This window comes from Carassius gibelio, chromosome B20, assembly GCF_023724105.1.
Source record: "Carassius gibelio isolate Cgi1373 ecotype wild population from Czech Republic chromosome B20, carGib1.2-hapl.c, whole genome shotgun sequence".
Taxonomy (NCBI): domain Eukaryota; kingdom Metazoa; phylum Chordata; class Actinopteri; order Cypriniformes; family Cyprinidae; genus Carassius; species Carassius gibelio.
In genome coordinates, this window is record NC_068415.1 from 18,095,853 (window position 1) to 18,117,293 (window position 21,441).

Below are 21,441 nucleotides of genomic sequence, written 5' to 3' on the forward strand. Positions count from 1 at the left end.
GGTAATCCCTAGTGTGCGAAAAAGTTCCATTGAATTAATAGGAATTTGTATGATTTTAATGAGAAAACATCACCTAACAAGTCAGTGTTTATAAATATGAAGTATCACTGTACATTATTACGATGCTAACACCCTAGGCATGTAAACGGTTATTTTTTAAATGTCAGGGATTTCCCCTACTTATTAAAAAGCTACGTTCATTACAGTAGTGAGCATCATGAACATGATAAACATCAGACGGACACGACCTTAACACATATAACAAACTACAAAGTGTTCGTTCTGAAATCTGAATTTATTCAGAGAAATAACTGACTATATACAGTACGGATTTAAGAAATATATACAAAGCTTTATTTCCCAGATAGTAAATTTGTTTTTTTTTAGTTTCATTATAGAGAAATATTAACAACATAATTGTATAATTCATTGTAATATTTTAAAATCTATTTCTGATACTAATACGTTCGTTTAATAATTCCTGAATAACTTTGTTCATAAAGAAATAAGCCATTTTTGTGTTTGATCAGTTAACGTTACCTGTGTCATCAGTGCGCAGCAGACACACCCACCAACACGATTTAAATATATCGCTTATCCTGTCCCAAAAGACCGTAAACACTGCAGATAACATCATAAGTAAACATTACTTTATTACACATAACATAACAACGAGTCCCGTTTGACTGATCAGCTTCTAATCGAGTTATTTTAGGACAGCGGTTTGAATGTGACTCAATGGTGCTCTCTGCTGGTAGGGATTAGTAAAATGGCGGATCGAACACTTCCAGTGGCTTCACTGCCTGTTGGCAGTTTAGAACGCAATGAGCGATCCAGTTATATATATAGATCAGTGGTGCGAGGTCAGAATTACCAATATTTTGTTAACATTAACACTATCCTTTAAACACCATTTCTGTAAAATGGTGGTTTATAATACTTATGGCAGAAATAATTATTTAATAAATATTAAACCATTATTTACGTTGATTAGCCCCATAAAACCTACTGTTTTTATTTTGGGGGTCACCTGATTTGTGACGATGCATTCATAAATTAACTATGTTCATTAAAATTATACATTTTACCATGGTGAATATGCCAAGGTAACGGTTGCTGCACGACCAGCTTGAAAGTTCTGCGCGATTGCCGCTAGAGGGAGAAATGTGACAATCGTGTCCGAATGTCGTGTGCAGTGGAAAGGCGGCTTCAGCAACAGCATCCGTCAGAGTCAAAGCCCGCGCTCGTTATGATTCGAATTTGAAAATAGCGCCAGTGCCAGTGTTACTTGTTTATTTATAACAGTAACGTTATGTAGTTTTAAGAAATGGTTATGGGTAGGTGTAAGATTAACGTTAGTGGCTCAAAATAACGTTTTAATGTTATATTTTTACTAAAATTGTGTTTTATTATGTTTTATTCTTTTAACATTCTGTATAAAATGGGTAGGTTTAGGTTCAGGTGAGGTATAGGGATTTTACATTTATCAAAAAAAAAAAAAAAAAAAATATATATATATATATATATAAAGGGAAAATATACATAAATATTAAAAAAAATAATCAGATATGCATTGAAAAGCAGCTTCATGAGCAAATTTCTATGGATAACTGACTGGTCAGAGAACACGTTCTATCTGTACGTATTTGAGGTTGTTTTTACGTAAATTTCGATACGTATCGAACCTGTAATTACGTCCAGATAATACGTAAATGACACTGTAAATACGTAAAGGCACATACGTATTGGACAGTTTTAATTTACGTCTAAATATGTACGTTTTGATTGTGAGATCAGGCTGAAAAAGCCAGCTTACTGTTCAAAAACTGCTGACTGGTAGGCTATATATTACAGAAATGTTCTATTGTAATGTTTTACATTATATTGCAATGTGTGTGTGTGTGTGTGTGTATATATATATATATATATATATATATATATATATATATATATATATATATATATATATATATATATATATACAATTTCTGTCCCCCTCACTTCTGAAAAGATGGCTACGCCCCTGCTATGCGAGTATGCCAGGCGCTCGCTCGCAGCTACATGTACACCTCTCGGTTGTTGAATTTGTGCGCAAGTACTTTTTATCATGCCAGCTGAAGGTTCATTTTTGCGTGTGTGAAATAACACAATGTGCTCGTGAGCATGTCTTACACACTCATAACTTTTCACTAAAAAATAACACCATACGGGAAGAGAAAAGATTAGTTCATTTTGCTGAACGAGACTCAAAGACCCAAGTCAGTAAAGTGATCCGAACTTCCCACTACTACTGGCAACACCGCAAGGAATTGGTCAACACTGACAAGTTGCAGCGCAATATGAAAGACTTCATCTTTAACAACAAACAACCTATGAAACTAATAATGAACAACATGAAACTAAAACGACATAAGCTTAATTTAAAATGTCATAGGAACTGTAGGCTATTTAGAGGTGGATAAACTCAATTTAGAGGTGGATAAACGAACTTTGGAGGTGGGTAAAGGCTATTTCCGAATTTTGGGAGGTGCGTTTACGTGCGTTTACCCTCCACTACATCCCTGCTTAAAGCACGTTGAGCACTTAATTATTTAAGCACTTGTTATTGTTTAGAAGAAAACACTTTATTTGACATAGTACTTTTAAATAAATGGTGCCAAACATAATCATTGAAGAGAGTCAACTCAGTCTTTTTATCATTTTTTAAGCACTTAAACTCTTGTTACTGTATTTTTTTTACTATCGTCAATATTTGAATTAAGTCTGTCTGTGGAGTTTCTCTCCAAACACCCCACAAGTTCAGGCTCAGGAATTTTTTACACTTTAGCCCCTGGTTTACGTTGGATCTACGATGTGTCCAGTAATAGTTTATACTGACCATAATCCCCTAACCTTTTTGTGCCGAATGTATAATCAGAACCAGAGGTTAATGAAGTGAGCTTTGATTGTCCAAAATTACAACATAGAGATTCGGCATAAGAGAGGCTCTGAGAACGTAATGGCCGATGCGCTTTCCAGGGTTTGAGTAAATCAATGTGTATATCTATTTTTTTTTTTCTCTCTTCCCCCTCCTTGTGGAAATTGTGACAAACATAATGTTGTATGTTTGTTTTTTTAGGGTGGGAATGTTACGTGTTCCGAGGATATGGTGTTTTTTTTGTTGTTGTTGTTGTTGTTTTTGCTGTCTCTCTCCGCTATCATTTTTCAGGGCGGTGCTGCTGGCGGTCCATCATTATTACGACCTGAATGGTCAGCTTTCTTTTTTTTTTTTTTTTTTCTTTTTTTTTTTTTTTTGTGTGTGTTATTTATTGAGTTAACCATTTGGTTTTCTATTGGTGTATATTGCTTTATAACCGGCCAGGGAGTAGTGAGTAGGAAAGTATGTCACGTGACTTCCATTCATGCAATACCTAGGGAGAACCGTGTTAATACATCAGGTAAGGAGCGGGTGCTACTTGTGTATGTTTTGGTTTTTATTTAGTGTAGGTTAGGTAGGGCGTGTTGTGCGCCGTTGATTTTGTTTTTGATTTATTTATTTTTTTGGTGTAGTAGATTAGTGAGGATGGGTAATGTAGTTGGATAGTAGGCTTTGTTTTGTTTATTTCTTTAATTTAGCCCTGCTCGGGTTCCTACTCCCTGGGCATGATTTTTGTATTCCTCTTTTGTGCATGTTGGTGATATAAATGAATATATGTAATTTTATGAATCAAACCCTATTTTTGTCCTTGCGTCCTTTTTGCACCAGCACCTTAAAAACGTTAAAAGGGTTAATTAATCCGGGAATTATTAATTTTATTTTATGTTGCGTTCCCTCAAGCCCTTAGCCATTTCAGGGACGTAACAATGACCTAAAGCTATAGAGCTGATTGTTATGTTATATAACATCATATAACATTTAAATTGCATTTTTAAATCTTACTCCAAAAACCCCAAAAGGAAGAAAAAGGGATGGTAAACAGCACCAAATGCTGAAAAAAAGATGGAGAAATCCACCTCACTACAGATTTAATATCACCTCCAAAATGGTTTCTTTTGCCATCTTTCCATTATTTTGCACAGTAATCTTCATTGCAGTGTCATGCTCCATTACAAACATTAGGACAATGTACAAACAATGCACATGTAAAAACATTGGGGCTTTTATTTCACTGGCTGTATCTAAGGGGTGAAAATTTTTGCAAAAATATGAAATTCAGGTTGATGAAAAGGGGATGTGTTTATGTCCAATCAGATGTTACTCATATGTGGGGAATCAACGGATGGGGAAACAAAAGTTGTCAATTGGTGAAGGCTGTGACAGTTTAGGAATAGTGGAGCATGAGTTTCTGCATGCGCTGGGTTTCTGGCACGAGCAATCCAGATCTGACAGAGACGACTATGTCACCATCATGTGGGACCAGATTAAAGAGGGTAACTGTTGAATTCTTAAATACACTCATCAATCATAACATCACTCTGTCTCGCAAAACTCCTAACATCTATACATATAATTATATTAAATACAAAGTAATTTGTTCATCAACTAATTTGCAATTTGTTTTTCACTTAGGTGAAGAGCACAACTTTAATTTACATAATGAAACGGAGTCAAGCTCTCTCGGTGTGCCCTATGATTATGGTTCAGTCATGCACTACAGTAAGACAGCCTTCAGCAAAGGCAGTAAGCCAACCATTGTTACAAAAATACCAGAATTCTTGGATGAGATTGGTCAACGCATGGAGTTTAGTGACAGTGACCTGCTCAAGCTGAACCGGCTATACAACTGTAGTAAGTTTATGATTAAGCACTTTCTGTGAAATAATCCTCCGTTGTTTTTTTAAATAAATATATTGACATTAGTTTGACTGATAAGATAAAGCCTACTCGCTCAACTAATAATGTACTTCTCTCACTCCTCTTGTTCTAAACATATTTCATAAATCTTCCAGCTACAGCCTCAATATTTCTGGACTCTTGCCAGTTTGAGGAGCCAAATATCTGTGGCATGATCCAGGGTGATGGTGGAAATGCCAAATGGGCTCGTGTACAAAGAGTAAAGGGCGGTCCACAGACGGACTACACCAACCTGGGTCAATGTAAAGGTATGTACAGCCCTAACCACAAAATCAGGTTTCAACCAAACTGAGTTTAGCATTTATTTACCAATGACAATTGCAATTTTTGAGCCACAGGATCACTAGCAATAAAACTTCATTCAAGTGAGTTAACAGTTTTACCATTTATCATGCTCAGTAGCCCCTCCCATTTTGAAACCTTATTTATCCAAACTCCATACAAACACAAATATCTTTGGTTGTAATACATCAAAAATCCAGACTCTTGTCACTGTGAGTCGCATCAAGCAGGAGTGTTGTCTGTTGTGTGTACTTTTTCACACAGAATTTTTTTTTTTTTTAAGTTTACACCAACTGTAAAAGAAAAAAAAAATCTACTATTGCATTTTCATGACGTTACAAGAGGAATCAAAAGATATAGAAGAAGTATAAAAAAATTAGTGACAAACGTACAGTCACTTTCAGCAGCTAGATTAGAAACTCCTTTTTTTTACATAACCACTTTGTAAAATGTTTATTATATTCATAGTCCATAATCCTGCATTGATACCTTTTTTTTTGATAGTGGAAGTTTGGTCTTCATGATAAACACATTTTACTGATACCATAAGGAAATATTATTTGACCTTCTCAAGACATTTCTTGTCAAGGATTGCAATATTACATGCAAAATTATTTTTAAACTCCATTATCAGGTAAGAAAGTGAGAAGACTGACTTAATGGTCTATTATCTAATAAAGTTTATACTTCCACAGGGGTGTAACAACAATGAGTTTTACATAGTAATTAACTCAAATGATATATAGGGAATTAGAATAATTAATCAGGAATATGATTAATATATATCTCAGATGACAGTTACATTAAATTTTATTGATTATGAAAAATAGCTCAATTGTCTATACCAATAACTAATTACAGGGCACTGTAACTTACTCATTAATATGCCAATATTCCATTCTTCATATCAATTATTGTGATATCTCTTACTGTAAATTACTGCAAATCAAACAGTGGTTTCTAAATTTAAAGCTTGTAGCTAAAGATCAGACCTTTCAGTGACTCGTAATGTGAGTGGGGTGGAATCCAAGCCAATCATGTTATATATGGGTTTTTAATAATTCAACTAGTGATACATCGAAACTACAAATCACACAGAGTAAATATGCGTACGACAATACAGACAGTAACCTTTATACAAAACATAACGGAATCCAAATAAAAGAGAGAGAGAGAGAGAGAGAAAGAGAGCGAGCGAGCGAGCGAGAGAGAGAGAAAATGGAGAACGTGAGAGAGATCACAGAATGAGCTCAGGTATGAAAATCAGTCAGTAACCTTTTTGGAAGCCAACAACAATCAGATCATAGCAACACTTTAAAGCAGCATTTAAATCTCCATAGAAAAGTGATACTTGCATGGCCCATCGTGCGTGAGCGTGGTCTTTTTGTGACGCTTTGTGCGCTGGTCCTTTTGAAAACTGCGCGCGTGTGCAGCGCGTGCAAGCTGCGCTGGATCTTGGCGTGAGCGTGGAGCAGCGGGAGCGGGCCTTTGTTCTGTCTTCGTGCGGTATTTGAAAGGTTCAACAAACAATGTTCCAGAATTCGTCTTCCTTGTGTGGAGAGGCGAATAGTTGAATAAACTTAGTAAAGAAAAGAAAACAAACAACAAAAACGAAAGCTTCCAAAGGAGCCATGAAAATGGCTTTCCTTTCCTCAGTCCCTGTGCTGAGGGGGACGGCGAAATGAGCGCGGCCCAAGGCCGAGAGCAGCGTATCCGAGAACCAAGAACGAGAAGAAGAGAAGAAGCACGCGATATGAGGGACTCGCGGGGGCGACCTGGGTAGATGCAGGAGGGAAGGGAGTTAGCGTAAGAAGAGAGCGGTGGGCCTTGTTCGGTCGACTCTTATAGCTTGAGATAGTTCCCGCCTCTGTTCGCGTGAACAGCCAATGAACGTCCGCGATCTGCAGCGGGAAAAAGTTCCTTTGTCTCTGTGGAAACAACCCCCCTAATGATTTAAGGTTGGTCAGATTTCATCAGGGATATTCTAGCAAATTCGTAATTCCAGATTAAATACATTTTTCATTACTTTGCTCTAGATAAATGGGTCTGTCAAAGCATGACGATTAGAAAAATACTAAACATAATATATATAAATGATCAAAACATGAAGTTACATTCAAATGCAGAATTAAACACATTTAAAGATTTGATTAACACATGATAACACTGCAGATAGTCCCAATTTATATGGGAAACCTCTAATGCACCGCAAAAACAATAATATACACATCAAGACTACATTTGAGTACATTTTACCATTCTTTTGTAAGGATTGGGTTTCCTGTCCTGTGTAGTCCTGTGTGGTCGTAAAATTTTACGAGCTGCAAAGGACTGGGGGTTGCAGCACATGGCTTTCTTTGAGAAAGTTGGTGAGGAGAAACAATTCCAATTTATACACTAGTAAAATTATAATCCTCGCATAACAAGGATTAACCATGGTACACACAAAACATATTCAAAATACATATTATTAATAAAATGATGAAAGTAAGGAACTTCTACGAAAGGTTTCCTTTGTGTTCAGGAATTTGGTTGGGGGTTTTCATTTCTCCTTTGAGGCTCGCACGGGTATCGTAAAATAATTTAAGTCCAGCCAGGCTGGCACCAGGCTGAATTTAACCCATGAATCGATGACCTGCATATGTGTTACAGGGGTTGGGTTCTTCATGCATTTCAGCACAGCCACAGGAACCAAGGGTGACAAGGCTTTCCTGGAAAGTCGCCTCTTTCACCCCAAAAGACGCTCCCAATGCCTGCAGTTCTATCATTACAACAGCGGAAGTGATGATGACCAGCTAAACATCTGGGTGCGTGAATACACAGTTAAAAACCCCAAAGGAGCCCTGAGACTTATTCAGAAGATCAAAGGTAATAAATTTTTTGTTTAAAACACCAATAGATTAATCCCTTTAGCCTATGGGTAACTTATACTTGTACAACCTAGGTGGATTTCGAGGCTCCTGGGAACTATACCATGTTACGCTAAATGTCTCTGATAAATTCAGAGTAGTGTTTGAAGGGGTTAAAGGAAGAGACACATCAAAGGGTGGTCTGTCTCTAGACGACATCAACCTTTCAGAGACCAAGTGTCCTCAACACATTTGGCGCATTCGTAATTTTAAAAGGCTTCTCTCTACAACCCCTGCCGGTTCCAAAACCTACAGCCCCCGTTTCCTGTCCCCAGATGGTTACTCATTTCAGATTTCTTTGAACATTAATGGCTTGAAGGATAGTCCAGATATAATGGCAATATACCTTCACTTAACCTCTGGACCCAATGATGACAAGCTCCAATGGCCATGTCCATGGCGTCAGGCATCTATGGAGCTGATGGACCAGAATCCAGACATCCAACATCGCATGAACAACATTGAGATGATCACTACAGATCCAAACATGACTTTCACAGACTGTAAGAAACAAAGTTATAGTTATGAGTCATTTTTATTTGCCATTAATGCTGATATGATAAATGCAGATACTTGATTACAAATTTCTTAGAGATAAAAGGCAATATGTGTTTTTAAATAGAATCTTCTCATTTTGTGCAGCCACAGGTAATGTTAAGTATTATTGGGACAACCCACGAAAAGTAGGCAGTCTAGTCACTGACACAGATGGTAGTAAATTCTACCGGGGGTGGGGTTACGGAACCAGCCATTACATCACACATGATCGTCTGAAGAGCCGAAGCTTTATTAAAGGAGATGATGTCATCTTCCTCCTCTCCCTTGAAGGTGTGCAGTTCTTATTCAATGCAAATGAAATTCTTATGAAATATGACAAGAGTTTTAAATATCAACTTCATCAATAGACGTGACTGGACTTTTGGGGACTCAGACCAGAGAGTCTTGGAGACCGGAAATCAGAGACCTGCGATTAGAGATTGATGACCGTGATGCGGGGGAGCCAAAGAGACAGATGGTTGTATGCATCTATATCCCAGTTTTCTCCTAAACTTGATAATTGTACCATTATTAAATGTAAATGGATATACAGTAACTCCCATTCAGTGTTATTGAGCAACTTACATGTAAACAAATTATGTAATTTAATTACAAAATAAATGTTAATCAGAATGAATATATATGTGTAGTTAAATTACAGTTACCTACGAAAAGTTACAGATTACAAAAAGGTTATCAGAATATTTTCACACACATAAATATGATTGATGTCTTAACGGTTTTATTTCCTATTTAGGTTTATGTATGTTTTCTTTATTTAAAGACTGAAAGATTAACTCTGCCTGCTTTAAATGTTTGAAAATGATTAATCATCAAAAACATTAGAAATTGAGAAAAATAATCAAATGTAATCAAAAACATTACTTTAATAAAGCAATTGAAATACACTATTTATTAAATTTTACATAACTTGAAATCTGTAAACTATTACATTTCCAAATTTCCAAACCTTCTCAACACTGCTCCCATTAAACTGAATTTTCTCTTACAGAACCCCAGAGTCCTGGGACCATGGAACAAAAGATCCCCATGAGATGCAGCATACATCAAGAAGCCTCAATGGAGAGAGAGAAATCTTTCCAGAATTGGCCGTATATTGTGAGCTGAGCTGGAGCTGGAGCTACTGAATTATAACCTGCATTAAAAAAAAAAAAAAAAGAGAAGAAAAGAAAAGAAAAAAAAAACACTGATAAGTTACATGCTCAAGAAACATTATTACTAGATTACATTTCCTCCTTAAGATGAATTTCTTCTTGTTTTCCTCATTTGTAAGTTGCTTTGGATAAAACTGCTTGCAAAATGAATAAATTTAAAAGCATCAAAAGAAGTAGTCAACCATTAATGCTCCCACAGTTTATTAGTGGTATGTTGTAGTCTGTAACAAAGTGATATATTAAAATTAATTGTAATGTAATTTACATTCCTGAATTTACATAAATTACATTCCTGAACAGAATCCAGCTGTCCATTGGCACTGCACTATATGAGAAACATCACATTCTCTGAGACTATGACCTGGTTGTCATCCTGATCCTGTAAATGTATGCCTGCAATTGGACTGTAGGTTTAACCAGATATGTAGTCTCAAACCAAACATCTTCTGTTTGTTTGGAGTGTTTGTTTGTTTGTTTTCTCTTCTTAGTTTTTGTTATGTTTAGTTTGCAGTAATATTTTATCAAAACCTACAGAGTGTTTATTTATTGTTTTTCTGCATTTATGCAAAAATGTTGAAAAAGTGCCTTTTTCTGATTTTCTTTCCAACGCATTCATTATCTCTTCTCAGAATGTGGCCATTCCATCTTGTTTTCTTTTTTTTTTACTCTTACAGCTTTCCACTTGCAGCTGTTTTCTGATACTGTCATTTGTCTCCTGATCATATTTTGTTTGCCCTAAGGAGAAATCACATCATCTTCATCTCTGCTACTTCCATCTGTCGTTCTTATGCTTTAGTTACTGCCACTGCTTCTTTCCATACAGCATTGCTGGTCTGATCACAGTCTGATAAAATTTTCCTTTTACTCTGGGGGGTATCTTCTTCTCACACATCACTCCTGTCATTCTTTGCCAGCTGTTCCATCCTGCTTGAATCCTTGATACTTCACCCTCCAGGTTCTTGAACTGTGGATCCCAGGTACTTGAACTCTTTAGCTCAACTCCTTTACGCAGTCTGATGACCTTCTTGTCCTGGGTGTCTTTTCCAGTTGCCATGTACTGAGTCTTCTTTCTACTAACCTTCATGCCTCTAATCTCTAGGGCTTTGGTTCAGCTTTTGAGCCTTTCTTCTTTGGTTTTGGCTTTGCTGCACAGAAAAACATCATCAGGAAACATCTTGTCCCATGGTGTTTCCCTTCTCACAGCATCGGTCACGTAGTCAATGATGGTGATAAAAATCAGCTGACTAAGCGCTGATCCTTGGTGGACTCCAACCTTCACTTCAAAACTGTCTCTCAATCCACCTGCACATCTATCTGGACAGCAAGCAGTTTCAGCCCAGATGCAGCCCATATCTTGCCCGCATGGATTTCATGTCTGAGATGTTGGTTTAATACCTTTTAATGTAAATCCCCCCCCCCCCCCCCCAAAAAAAAGTAAATAAATAAATAATTAAATTTTTTATTTTTTAATCTTGCAGTTCATTCATATCAGTTTATATCTAAATATTATGCTCACAGATCATTATTAGCATTCTGTATATAATTCAATTTTATTTTCTCTCCCCTTTTTTATTCTTTTTATTTTTATTTTTAGCTGAAAAGACGTAAAGGAAGCCCAGTGGTGTTTCTGGAGAGGTATTCCTTCAGAAATGGAGAAGACAGAAAGCTGCGGAGGCAGATATTTGCAGTAGTAAGTCTGTGATAGTTTGTCCCTTTTATCAAACATTCCTGCTGTTATAATTTGTACAGCATTTGTTGTTTCTTAAACTGTTGCACTGTCCAAATACCCACACTTGCCATCTTTGCACTTGACCACTTGATTACTTATTTGACGTCTTTCCTGTATTTGGCCTAGTGTTCAAGTGAGCATGATGACCACAAGTGTGTGTCGAACTTTTCATCCTGATCCTGGAGAACCCCAGCACTGCACGGTTTTGGCGTCTCTCTTATCTGCCTTGGAGTCTTCACTGATGAGTTGAATCAGGTGTGTTTGAATAGGGAGACGTCTCAAATGTGCAGTGTTGGGGTTCTCCAGGACCAGGATTGGGAGCCACTGCTTTATGGGACACTTATGTGTTTACAGAGATGTTTAATATCTAATTATCAATATTTCACATACTGTACATTGGACAGCTTTCCGTGACATCTTGTGAGATCTTGGCAAAAAGTCTGACGATTTATTCCAAAACATGATGCATGATGGGATACACTAAGCTTTGTATAGAGCTCCGGAGCAATATTGGAGAGGTTTAGTGTGTGTTAAGGACGCTGTGCCTTAGCATTATTAAGACCGGGGACAGTCTTGTTCACACACTGTCACGTACACACACTCTCAAGTGGCCAAGACTGCAAGTGTGGGTATCTGGACAGGGTCAAAGTCTTAAAAATGATCCCTAAACACAGTCGCACATCACAGTCTTAATAATCCAGTTTAACACTTGTATGATATTGTACAAGCCCCAGGATGGACTCATCTGACACTATCAAAAGAATTCATATGACTATAGCTTGCTATTAATTACTTGCTTTCAATAATGGATGCATTTAACATTTAATTATACAGCATCTTTACAGAGTCTAAACAAAACACAGTGTAATGTATAAGTTGAATGTAATGTAATATTTCCTTCCTTTATGTCTTACAGGATTGTTTGAAGATAACACTGCAGTTCTCCATCATGCACAAGGACTCACCTCATTAACTCTTTATCCCCCGCACACACAGAAATGGTCCCTGGATCAGTGATTAGACTTTGCAGTGGTTTGATTTTTGCAGAAGATGTAACTTTGTTTTAATTATAAGCTCATAATGAATACAATACAGAACCAGTGATGAAAACAATAGTTAAAAATAGTATTTTTCGTATTGATAAAGCATTTTGTTCTCTTTTTCAAGCTTCATACTTTTTAGACTTTAATTAAGAGTTTTAGTAAAGGAGATATTCATACACAGTCATCCCCTAGCTCCAGTCATGAAGTGAATTCATGATGTTATTGTCAAAGCTAGCAGGTGTTTGTTTTCCTGAACACTTTCTCTGTCTTTCATTGTTCAGACAATCAGTGTTTATTTGATGCTGTGCTGATTGAGTTTTATAGATGATATTGCACACTTGACATGCATGTCTTCATGGTGTTATTTTGTGAGTTTGAAACATTTACATTGTGTTGTATAACATTTTGGTCAATTTAATTTTTAAGAAAATTGATCTTTTTCCAGTGTTCTCTGAAAGACATACTGTATTTACTGTTTTGTTTTTTAATAAAAGCATTTTCATTTGCATACTGAAAATAGTTAATGTTTACAACATAACTGCCTTTTTATTCTTTATGGTGGCAAAAACGATCTTGGTGACAGAGGATGCAGTGTAGTAATTTGGGCATGTTGTCTTTAAATGAGTTTGACATATCAATAAATAATGGAAGATCCTTACAAATATATGCATGTTTATTATGCTTTATGCAGAGATGTATAGTAACGAAGTAGAACTACTTCACTACTGTACTTAAGTACTAAAAGGCGGTATCTGTACTTTACTAGAGTATTATTTTTTCTCCTACTTCCACTTTTACTTCAGTACATATTTTCGCTGAGTTTAATACTTTTACTCCGATATTTTTTTTATGTGCTGCATCGTTACTCGTTACAATTATAAAAATGTTACGAATCATTCCATTACAAACCACTGCCAGAACTGTAGATGGCAGGTTTGATGAAGCTGGCACATCATTGAGCGAATCAAGCGACACTGCGCGTGCTGACTGAACTGCTGTGAAGAGAGAGATGAACACCGAGCCGAGCCAGATAATGACTCGTTCACGAGTCAAGAACCGGTTGCATCGGTTCTCGGATAACCAGTAACGTTAGTTCTTTCTGACAGTTCGATTCAATAAACCAGTTGAAGAAAACAGTTCACCGATTCTTTTGCGCTCGACGCAATGGCGTCATTGGCGTTGACTGCACCTGGGCTTATAACATTAACACAGAATCAGTTCAGAATCAATCACCAAAAGAATCACTTCGGTTCAGACACTCTGTGTTTCTGTTTGCTTCACGCTAAATCACACATGCGAAGTATCATCAGCTCCTCGGTTCACGAATCGGACGCGTCTGACAGAAACGGTTCTTGACTCGTGAACGAGTCATTATCTGGCTCGGCTCGGTGTTCATCTTCAGTTCTCTCTTCACAGCAGTTCAGTCAGTGTACTGTTTGAGTCAATGAATTACTCCGGGATATTGGTTTGTTTTAACTCAGAGGGAGTGTCAGACACATTAAACAAGTTAACAGCTTAATTCATCTGTGGATTAATGCGTATTGGAGACGCGAACCGTTTAAAACGATTCAGTTCGATTTGGTGAACTGTTTCAAAAAGATCCGGTTACATCGAATGATTCGTTCGCGAACCGGATATCACAAACTGCTTTGTTTTTAACTGTCTTACAACAGACACGGAAGAGAAGACAATGCTGAATAAAGTCGTAGTTTTTGCTATTTTTGGACCAAAATGTATTTTCGATGCTTCAAAAAATTCTAAATGACCCTCTGATGTCTTATGGGTTTGAAACAACATGAGGGTAAGTTATTAATGACATAATTTTGCAAATTGGGCTAACTAACCCTAGTAATGGTTTTTTGTTTACAAGAAGTTACAGTCAAAGGAATTTTGTTTGTCCTTTAGGTTAATCATTTGAAATAGTAAAAACAATATGTTCAAATTTTGACTACTTTCTTTAATAGCTACATAACACAATACTTCTACTTTTACTTTCAGTACTTGAGTAGTAAATTTTAAAATAGACTACTTGCAATACTTAAGTACAAAAAATGTTGAATACTTTAGTACTTCTACTTAAGTGTGGTGCTTAAAGAGCACTTCAACTTCTACTCAAGTCACTTTTTTGATAGAGCACTTGTACTTTTACTCAAGTATGGGTCTCTAGTACTTTATACATCTCTGGCTTTATGTATTTATTTGTTCATTCATTCATTCATTTATAATTTCTGTTTTTATTCCTAGAGTTCAAATGGTAGAGAATGGTAAATCACAGAAACACAAAATTGAACAATTTTAACTTTAAAACACAATGTAATATACAATGTAAATTTTAGAAGCACATCATTTGATTAGTAAATATATTTGTCTTTGGTCAAAAAAATAAATAAAAATCTTAAAAATGTGTCTTATATTTAATGAGAGGAATCTATCTGTTGGATACAACTGCGACTGCTGGGTATGTGCACATCAATATTGCCCAATTTTTGTCAAGCTGAACAACGGAGGAAGGTGAAGACGTTAATAAAACAGAATCTAATAAGTAGCAAGCTTAATCTATTGTTAACCGAATCTATCCCTTCAGCTGAAAAATGAAAGACATCAGTCATAAATGGATAAGGAAGTGTGACGCTGCTACTCAGCTTTGATGTCATTGGCTATGAATTTTCAGGACAGTCTGTGGTTGGACTATCTTTTAACCCATATTAAACAGCGCATCAAGTTAAAAAGTATGTTTTGCTGCTATCATCACATTATTTATATATTAAGTCAACAATGAAGTGTTGCTATCTTGAGAAAAATGACATCTTTAGCGAGATCATATCCCTAACCCTAAGCATAACTTCAGTGAACTACAAAAAACAGCCCCCTAGTGTTGCCTTTCCATAGATAGAACGACGGAGGCTTGTGGGTTATGTAGTTTAAAACTTTTTATTAACGAAACGAAATAAATTATTTATTTTAAGGAAAACTGGATATCTAAATATGTTCATTGTGCAAACCTCTATGATATATTTGAGAGGCAGGCTAAAATGTGGTATTTTACAGTGAGCAATATTTAAAATGCCTTTATGCCAGCTTTCCATTTATTTCTGAAAACTGAGCTCAACATTATTTTATCAGCATAGCATAAGTAATAATCCTGCCCATTTTCTCTTTGATAGGTTAATTGGACTCTGATTTACAGCCATTTGAAATGTACAGTTTTGGGCTCTTCCGGGGGGTGCTACTGGGCCCCTGGGGGTAGACGGGCAGTAAAACCTACATATATGTATTCTCCTCATCATGGACAACAAACTGAGCTGAGTCACATTTATATCTGACAGTTTTCACAGACCAACCTTTTTTTATTCTTACGTCATGAGCAGTAAAGCTTTTGACAGGACATTGTGAGGCCATCTGATGAAACATGGAAAAATTAGAAAGAAATTATTTAATAATGAAAATAATATATTATTTCTTTGATTTTTGAAGTAAATGGCAAGAAATATAATGGATGAACCTGCAACAACTTGCCATTATCTATTCCTCACTGTAAAGCAGTAATCAATGACAATGTATACACATTGTGATACTTCACTATTACACAAGGACAAATTCATGCAGTGCTAAGAATATTAATTTATATATATATATATATATATATATATATATATATATATATATATATATATATATATATATATATATATATAACTAATATAATTAGCAAAACTAATTAGCAAAAATCAGTGTAAAAATGTCCTCCTCACCCCCGTATCTTGCTGCTCAGGTGCTGGACATCAGTAATGTGCCTGCTCTTGGTTTGAATACAGTACAAGATCCACGTTGATAATTCCTGCTACATTCTCAGTTATCCCTCAAGTGTTTGTAACAATAAAGCCCATGGCACCATCTTGTAATGCAGAATAATTAATCTCATAACTCCCTTTATTTCACAAAAATGTGCATATTTGCTACTAAAATATAAAAAATTACTTTCTGGTGTACTGATGTCCCAGATGTTATTAATCCGATCAAAAATGTTTATGTCTTAAATAAAAAATAATCCCAATAATTAATATGTAGTTTTTCCAAGTCTAAAATAAACACATATGAGCCTACCTAGTAAAATTATGTATTTACCAAGAATCTTCAGAACACAATATTTTTTTTTTTTTTTTTTATAATTGTTTTTTATTATGCAAATACAAAGAAAACAGAGAGATTGTACAATAATCAACCTGGTTTTCCAGCCAAGTTCATTCAAATGTTTACCAGTACTTAACAATAACCTCTATACAATAGGGGAAAAAAATAAAATAAAAAATAAATTAGATTTAACACAAGGAACACTCCCCTTCGCCTTATACATACATCCCTCTTTTCTTTTTCCTTTTCTCTTTTCTCTTTTATTAGACAAAAGACAACAGACAAGACAAATCAGACAACTATTTAGACATTCCAGATAAGTTACAACACACAGGACAAGTCACACTAACATTAATAGTAATAATAATAATAATAATAATAAATCATTCAGACACACACACACACACACACACACACTATACTACTGGTGCTCTGAGTAACTGTTAAGAGGGAGAAAAAAAAAAAAAAAAAAAAAAGAAGAAATGTTAGTATTACCATATTAAATTTACAAACCTATAAATTAAAATACAGATTTGAATTAAGCAGATCTAGCATTGGGCTAATTACAGAGCATCAAAAATTGGTTTCCACACAAAATTAAACTGTTTTTGTTTATTTTTATCCACTGACAGAGCTTTCTCAATATTTAGGTAATACTTCATTACATTTTTCCATTTATCTAACCCTGGGGTATCTACGTTTTTCCAATTTTGTAACAACAATTTTTTATAAACTAATGAGGAAAATATTAATTGCCATCCCATAGGATATTTCATTTTTGTTACATTTTGGAGTAAGCAGGCTTCTGGTGTAAATACAAATTTCTGCTTACAGATGTTAGAGAGCCATCTCTCAATATCAAACCAGGTTTTCTTTATTTTTTTGCAATACCAAAATGAATGAGTGAGATAATCACTGCAACCGCACTTTAAGCAGGTGGGGGGGGAAGATGCATCAAACTTATGAATTTTGTCTCTACTATAATAAATTCTAGTCATTAATTTATATTGAATCAATCTAAGATTTTCGTTTGTTGTGGCTTTATATGTTAGACTTAAGCACTCCTTCCATTTTGTTTTGGCATTGAAATCCTTTAAATCTCTGTCCCAGCCTTCATATATTTTACTTAGCAGATTACCATTTACTACAAAATTATTGAGATAGTCATACATAACACTTACACCTTTTTTCTTTTTCTTACTTTGTTCCAAAAGTGTCTTTATCTTTTCCGGAACATCATTCACTATATCACAGTTCTCTGTGACCCAATTTTTCAACTGCATATATTTAAATATCTCTGAGTCGTTTAATTTAAATTTATCTTTCAGCATATCAAAAGAGGATATTTTATTTAAACTAATAATATCTGATAATGTTTCAATGCCTCCATTCATCCAATTTTTCCACATTAATTTAGTACCCTGAATTTTAACAGATGGATTATTCCAAATCTTAATATGTGTTGGGGTTCCGATCTCCATGTCTAAGATTTGTTTGGTTTTTTTCCACATATTTAATGTACTGTTGACCACAAAGTTATCAGTCTTTACTTTTTGCTTGGAAAACAAAATGGATAATAAGCTATTTGGGTGTAGTTGATGATTTTCAATTACCAGCCATGGGTCTTCATTAGTATTGTTAATAATCCGATCAATATAAAACATCTGGGCTGCCATCTGATACAATTCCATATTAGGGAGGTTTAACCCTCCTTCCCGCTTGGAACAAAACAATAGATTCCTTTTTATTCTTGGGGTTTTCCCAGCCCAAATGAAAGTTGTAATTATGGAATTTATTTCCCTGAAGAAGGTTTTTGGTGGTGTCAACGGGATACACTGAAACAAATAGATAAACTTAGGAAGCCACATCATCTTTACCAGATTTATTCTACCAATTAGATTCAACTTGAGATCACTGTAATTATTAAGAGTATGTTTTAGATTACTTTTCAATGTTAAAAAATTACTCTTATACAACTGTTTTTTATTTGCACTGATATAACAACCTAAATATTTAATTTTACAGCTTTGAACTTTAAATTGTTTAAATACTTCTGGGTTTATTTGTTTTTGGCCAAAAGTCAAAATTTCAGTTTTGCCACTGTTAATTTTATAACCTGAAATTTTTGAAAATATACTCATTAGATTGATTACACTCGGGATTGAAATGTCCACTTCACTTAGGTACAATAACAAGTCGTCAGCAAATAAGCTTAATTTATATTCATTTTTACCTATAGTGATACCAGTTATATTTTCTGTCTGTCTTATTTTCTCAGCCAAGGGTTCAATAGCCATTGCGAATAGTGCTGGAGATAATGGGCAACCTTGAGCAGTACCACGGCTTAACGAAAAAGCCTCAGATAGAACACCATTGGTATAGACTTGTGCTTTGGGGGCTCTATACACAGTTTTTACCATATTGATAAATTCTACTGGGAATTCAAATGTTTCAAGCACTTTATACAAATATGACCATTCAAGGCGGTCAAATGCTTTCTCGGCATCGACCGCCATCAGAGTCAAATCTATATTATATTTCTTTGCATATTGTGTTAAAGATATACATGTTCTAACATTAGTTCTAAGATCCCTATTAGAAATAAACCCAGCTTGGTTATGATGAATAATACTGGGTAAAATTAGTGCCAATCTATTATTCATTACTTTTGTTATGATTTTCTTATCACAATTGATTAAGCTTATGGGCCTGAAATCAGAAGGCTTATTACAATCGCGCCCTGGTTTTGGTATCACAGAAATAGTTGAAAGATACATAGTTTCTGGCATCTTTTGTTCATTAACAAATGAATTTACAACTTCCAGGAACAAAGGTCTAATATGTGTCCAAAATGTTGAATAGAACTCAATAGGGAGGCCATCTATTCCTGGGGCCTTTTTTTCGGGGAATGCCTTAATTGCAGCTTCGATCTCAGAGGCTGCAAAGTCTTTCCCCAAATCTTCCTTTTGATGATCTGATAAGCACTGTAATTTAACCGATTTAAGAAAGGAATCTGGGTCCTCATCTTTAATTTCAGATGTATACAAGTGTTCATAAAATTGCTTAAATCTTTTATTAATAATATCATTGTTTGTAATAACATCGTCTGATTCTTCCTCTTTTAAAGATATAGACTGAGTCTTTGCAACCCTCTTGACTATTGATGCCAAGTGTTTACCCGATTTATTAGCTGAAATATAATTAAGCTTATTCGAATTTTGTCTAAAGTCTTTAACTTTATCCATCAGTATAGAATCCATTTCTAATTGCTTTTCTTGCAATTTGCTTTTAATTGTTTGGTCTCCATTTTTAAGTTGAATTTCCATTGAATTAATATCCTGTTTTATTTTAGCCATTTTCCGATCAGAACTAGCTTTCCTTTTTGCTGCAAAGGCTATCATTACCCCCCTTATATATGCTTTAAAAGAGTCCCATATAATACAGATATTTGGCTTATCTTGAGGGTGAGGTTGCTGCACATTAGTTAAAATAAAAATATTAATTTGTTCTTTTATATAATCAACAAATTCCCTATCCGTTAAATATTTCCTATTCATTCTCCAAATTCTATGCTGTAAGGTGTTTTCCTTCGGAGTCATGGTGCAGACAACTGAAGCATGATCTGATATCATAATATTATCAATTTTACATGATATACAATTATTAATTCCCCCTTGAGACACAAAAAGATAATCTAATCTACTATAACTATTCTGGGGATGCGAATAATAAGTGTAATCTTTTGAGTTTGGATGTAAGGTCCTCCATATATCATGAAGAGCATTAACAGAGATAAATTTCTGTAAATGTTTTGGAACATTGACCTTCCTAGTTTTTGTTGTGCTGTCACAATATTCAGAACACAATATTCACCATTTTCATTTTATTGAAGCATAGACTATAAAGTTGATAAAGTAGCATCAAGACAAATAAGATTCAATGAAAATAATTATCATCAAAACTACATTAACCCCATATATAAATCAGTTCACACAGATCCCACACAGTCCCATCCAGTCAACTGTGATACAGATCATGTGATACATATAAGACATGTGATACTGTTCCAGAAAATAATGATTCCCATCATCACATCTAAACTGGTTTCATCTCCCCATCGTCATCTTCTTCTCTCGTGTCTGGAAACAGTTTGTGGTTGATATCCAGCACTGATGTGGTGTAGCTTGTTCTCAGCCAGAGGATCTCTCAGTCCTAAGATCCCAGACCTGGTCAAAGTGAAACAAACAATCCAGATGAAGTTGTTTAATGGACAGAGAGCTCAGCTTATGTTCTGTGTGATTTTAGCAGGGTGAGCAACTATGACCCTTGTAGTACTGTACACTTACCATTCTTCAAGCTGCTTTAAGACATTTTGAGAAGCTTTTTCTCTGAAGACAATTTACCACATCCTCTTCTTTCACTCCTTTCAAGAGCATCACTTGGTCAAAACCCCTCATTTGGCTGATGAGATCATCTGTACAAATTAAAATACTGCAATAAAAATCTCATTCTGCAAGAATTAAGAAAAAGTTACAGAGGCAAAGGTATTGCTCATGAGACTCCATTAGGATGTGTAGTTCTCAGAGACTCTAGAATTCATCTATTGTTGCAGTAAATGAGTCTGTTTTCCTCTAGAATCTTTCTCCAAAGTTCCTGACTTCTCTCACAAATTTGTTTTAGTCTGTGCAGTGTAAGGCCTGGCTTCATACCAATCAACTATCAATTCACAATTTATAACATAACATTTACAAAACAATGAAATAATGTCAATTGGTGTTTATATCAGCTAAACCAATTTCAT

At 35.2% G+C, this 21,441-nt stretch overlaps 1 protein-coding gene across 2 annotated transcripts in view; it reads left to right on the top strand.

The window, feature by feature from the left end:
* Positions 1–10,881, top strand: part of LOC127983867 (meprin A subunit beta-like) — an 83,938-nt gene extending 73,057 nt beyond the window's left edge. For both annotated transcript variants that reach the window (XM_052586243.1, XM_052586244.1), the window contains exons 8-15: positions 4,232–4,410; positions 4,550–4,768; positions 4,930–5,082; positions 7,769–7,984; positions 8,061–8,528; positions 8,668–8,853; positions 8,931–9,043; positions 9,575–10,881. In XM_052586243.1, the coding sequence (XP_052442203.1) occupies positions 4,232–4,410; positions 4,550–4,768; positions 4,930–5,082; positions 7,769–7,984; positions 8,061–8,528; positions 8,668–8,853; positions 8,931–9,043; positions 9,575–9,616 (1,576 nt within the window). In that variant the 3' untranslated portion in view covers positions 9,617–10,881. The remainder of the gene's footprint in view (positions 1–4,231; positions 4,411–4,549; positions 4,769–4,929; positions 5,083–7,768; positions 7,985–8,060; positions 8,529–8,667; positions 8,854–8,930; positions 9,044–9,574) is intronic.
* Positions 10,882–21,441: the final 10,560 nt, after the last annotated feature.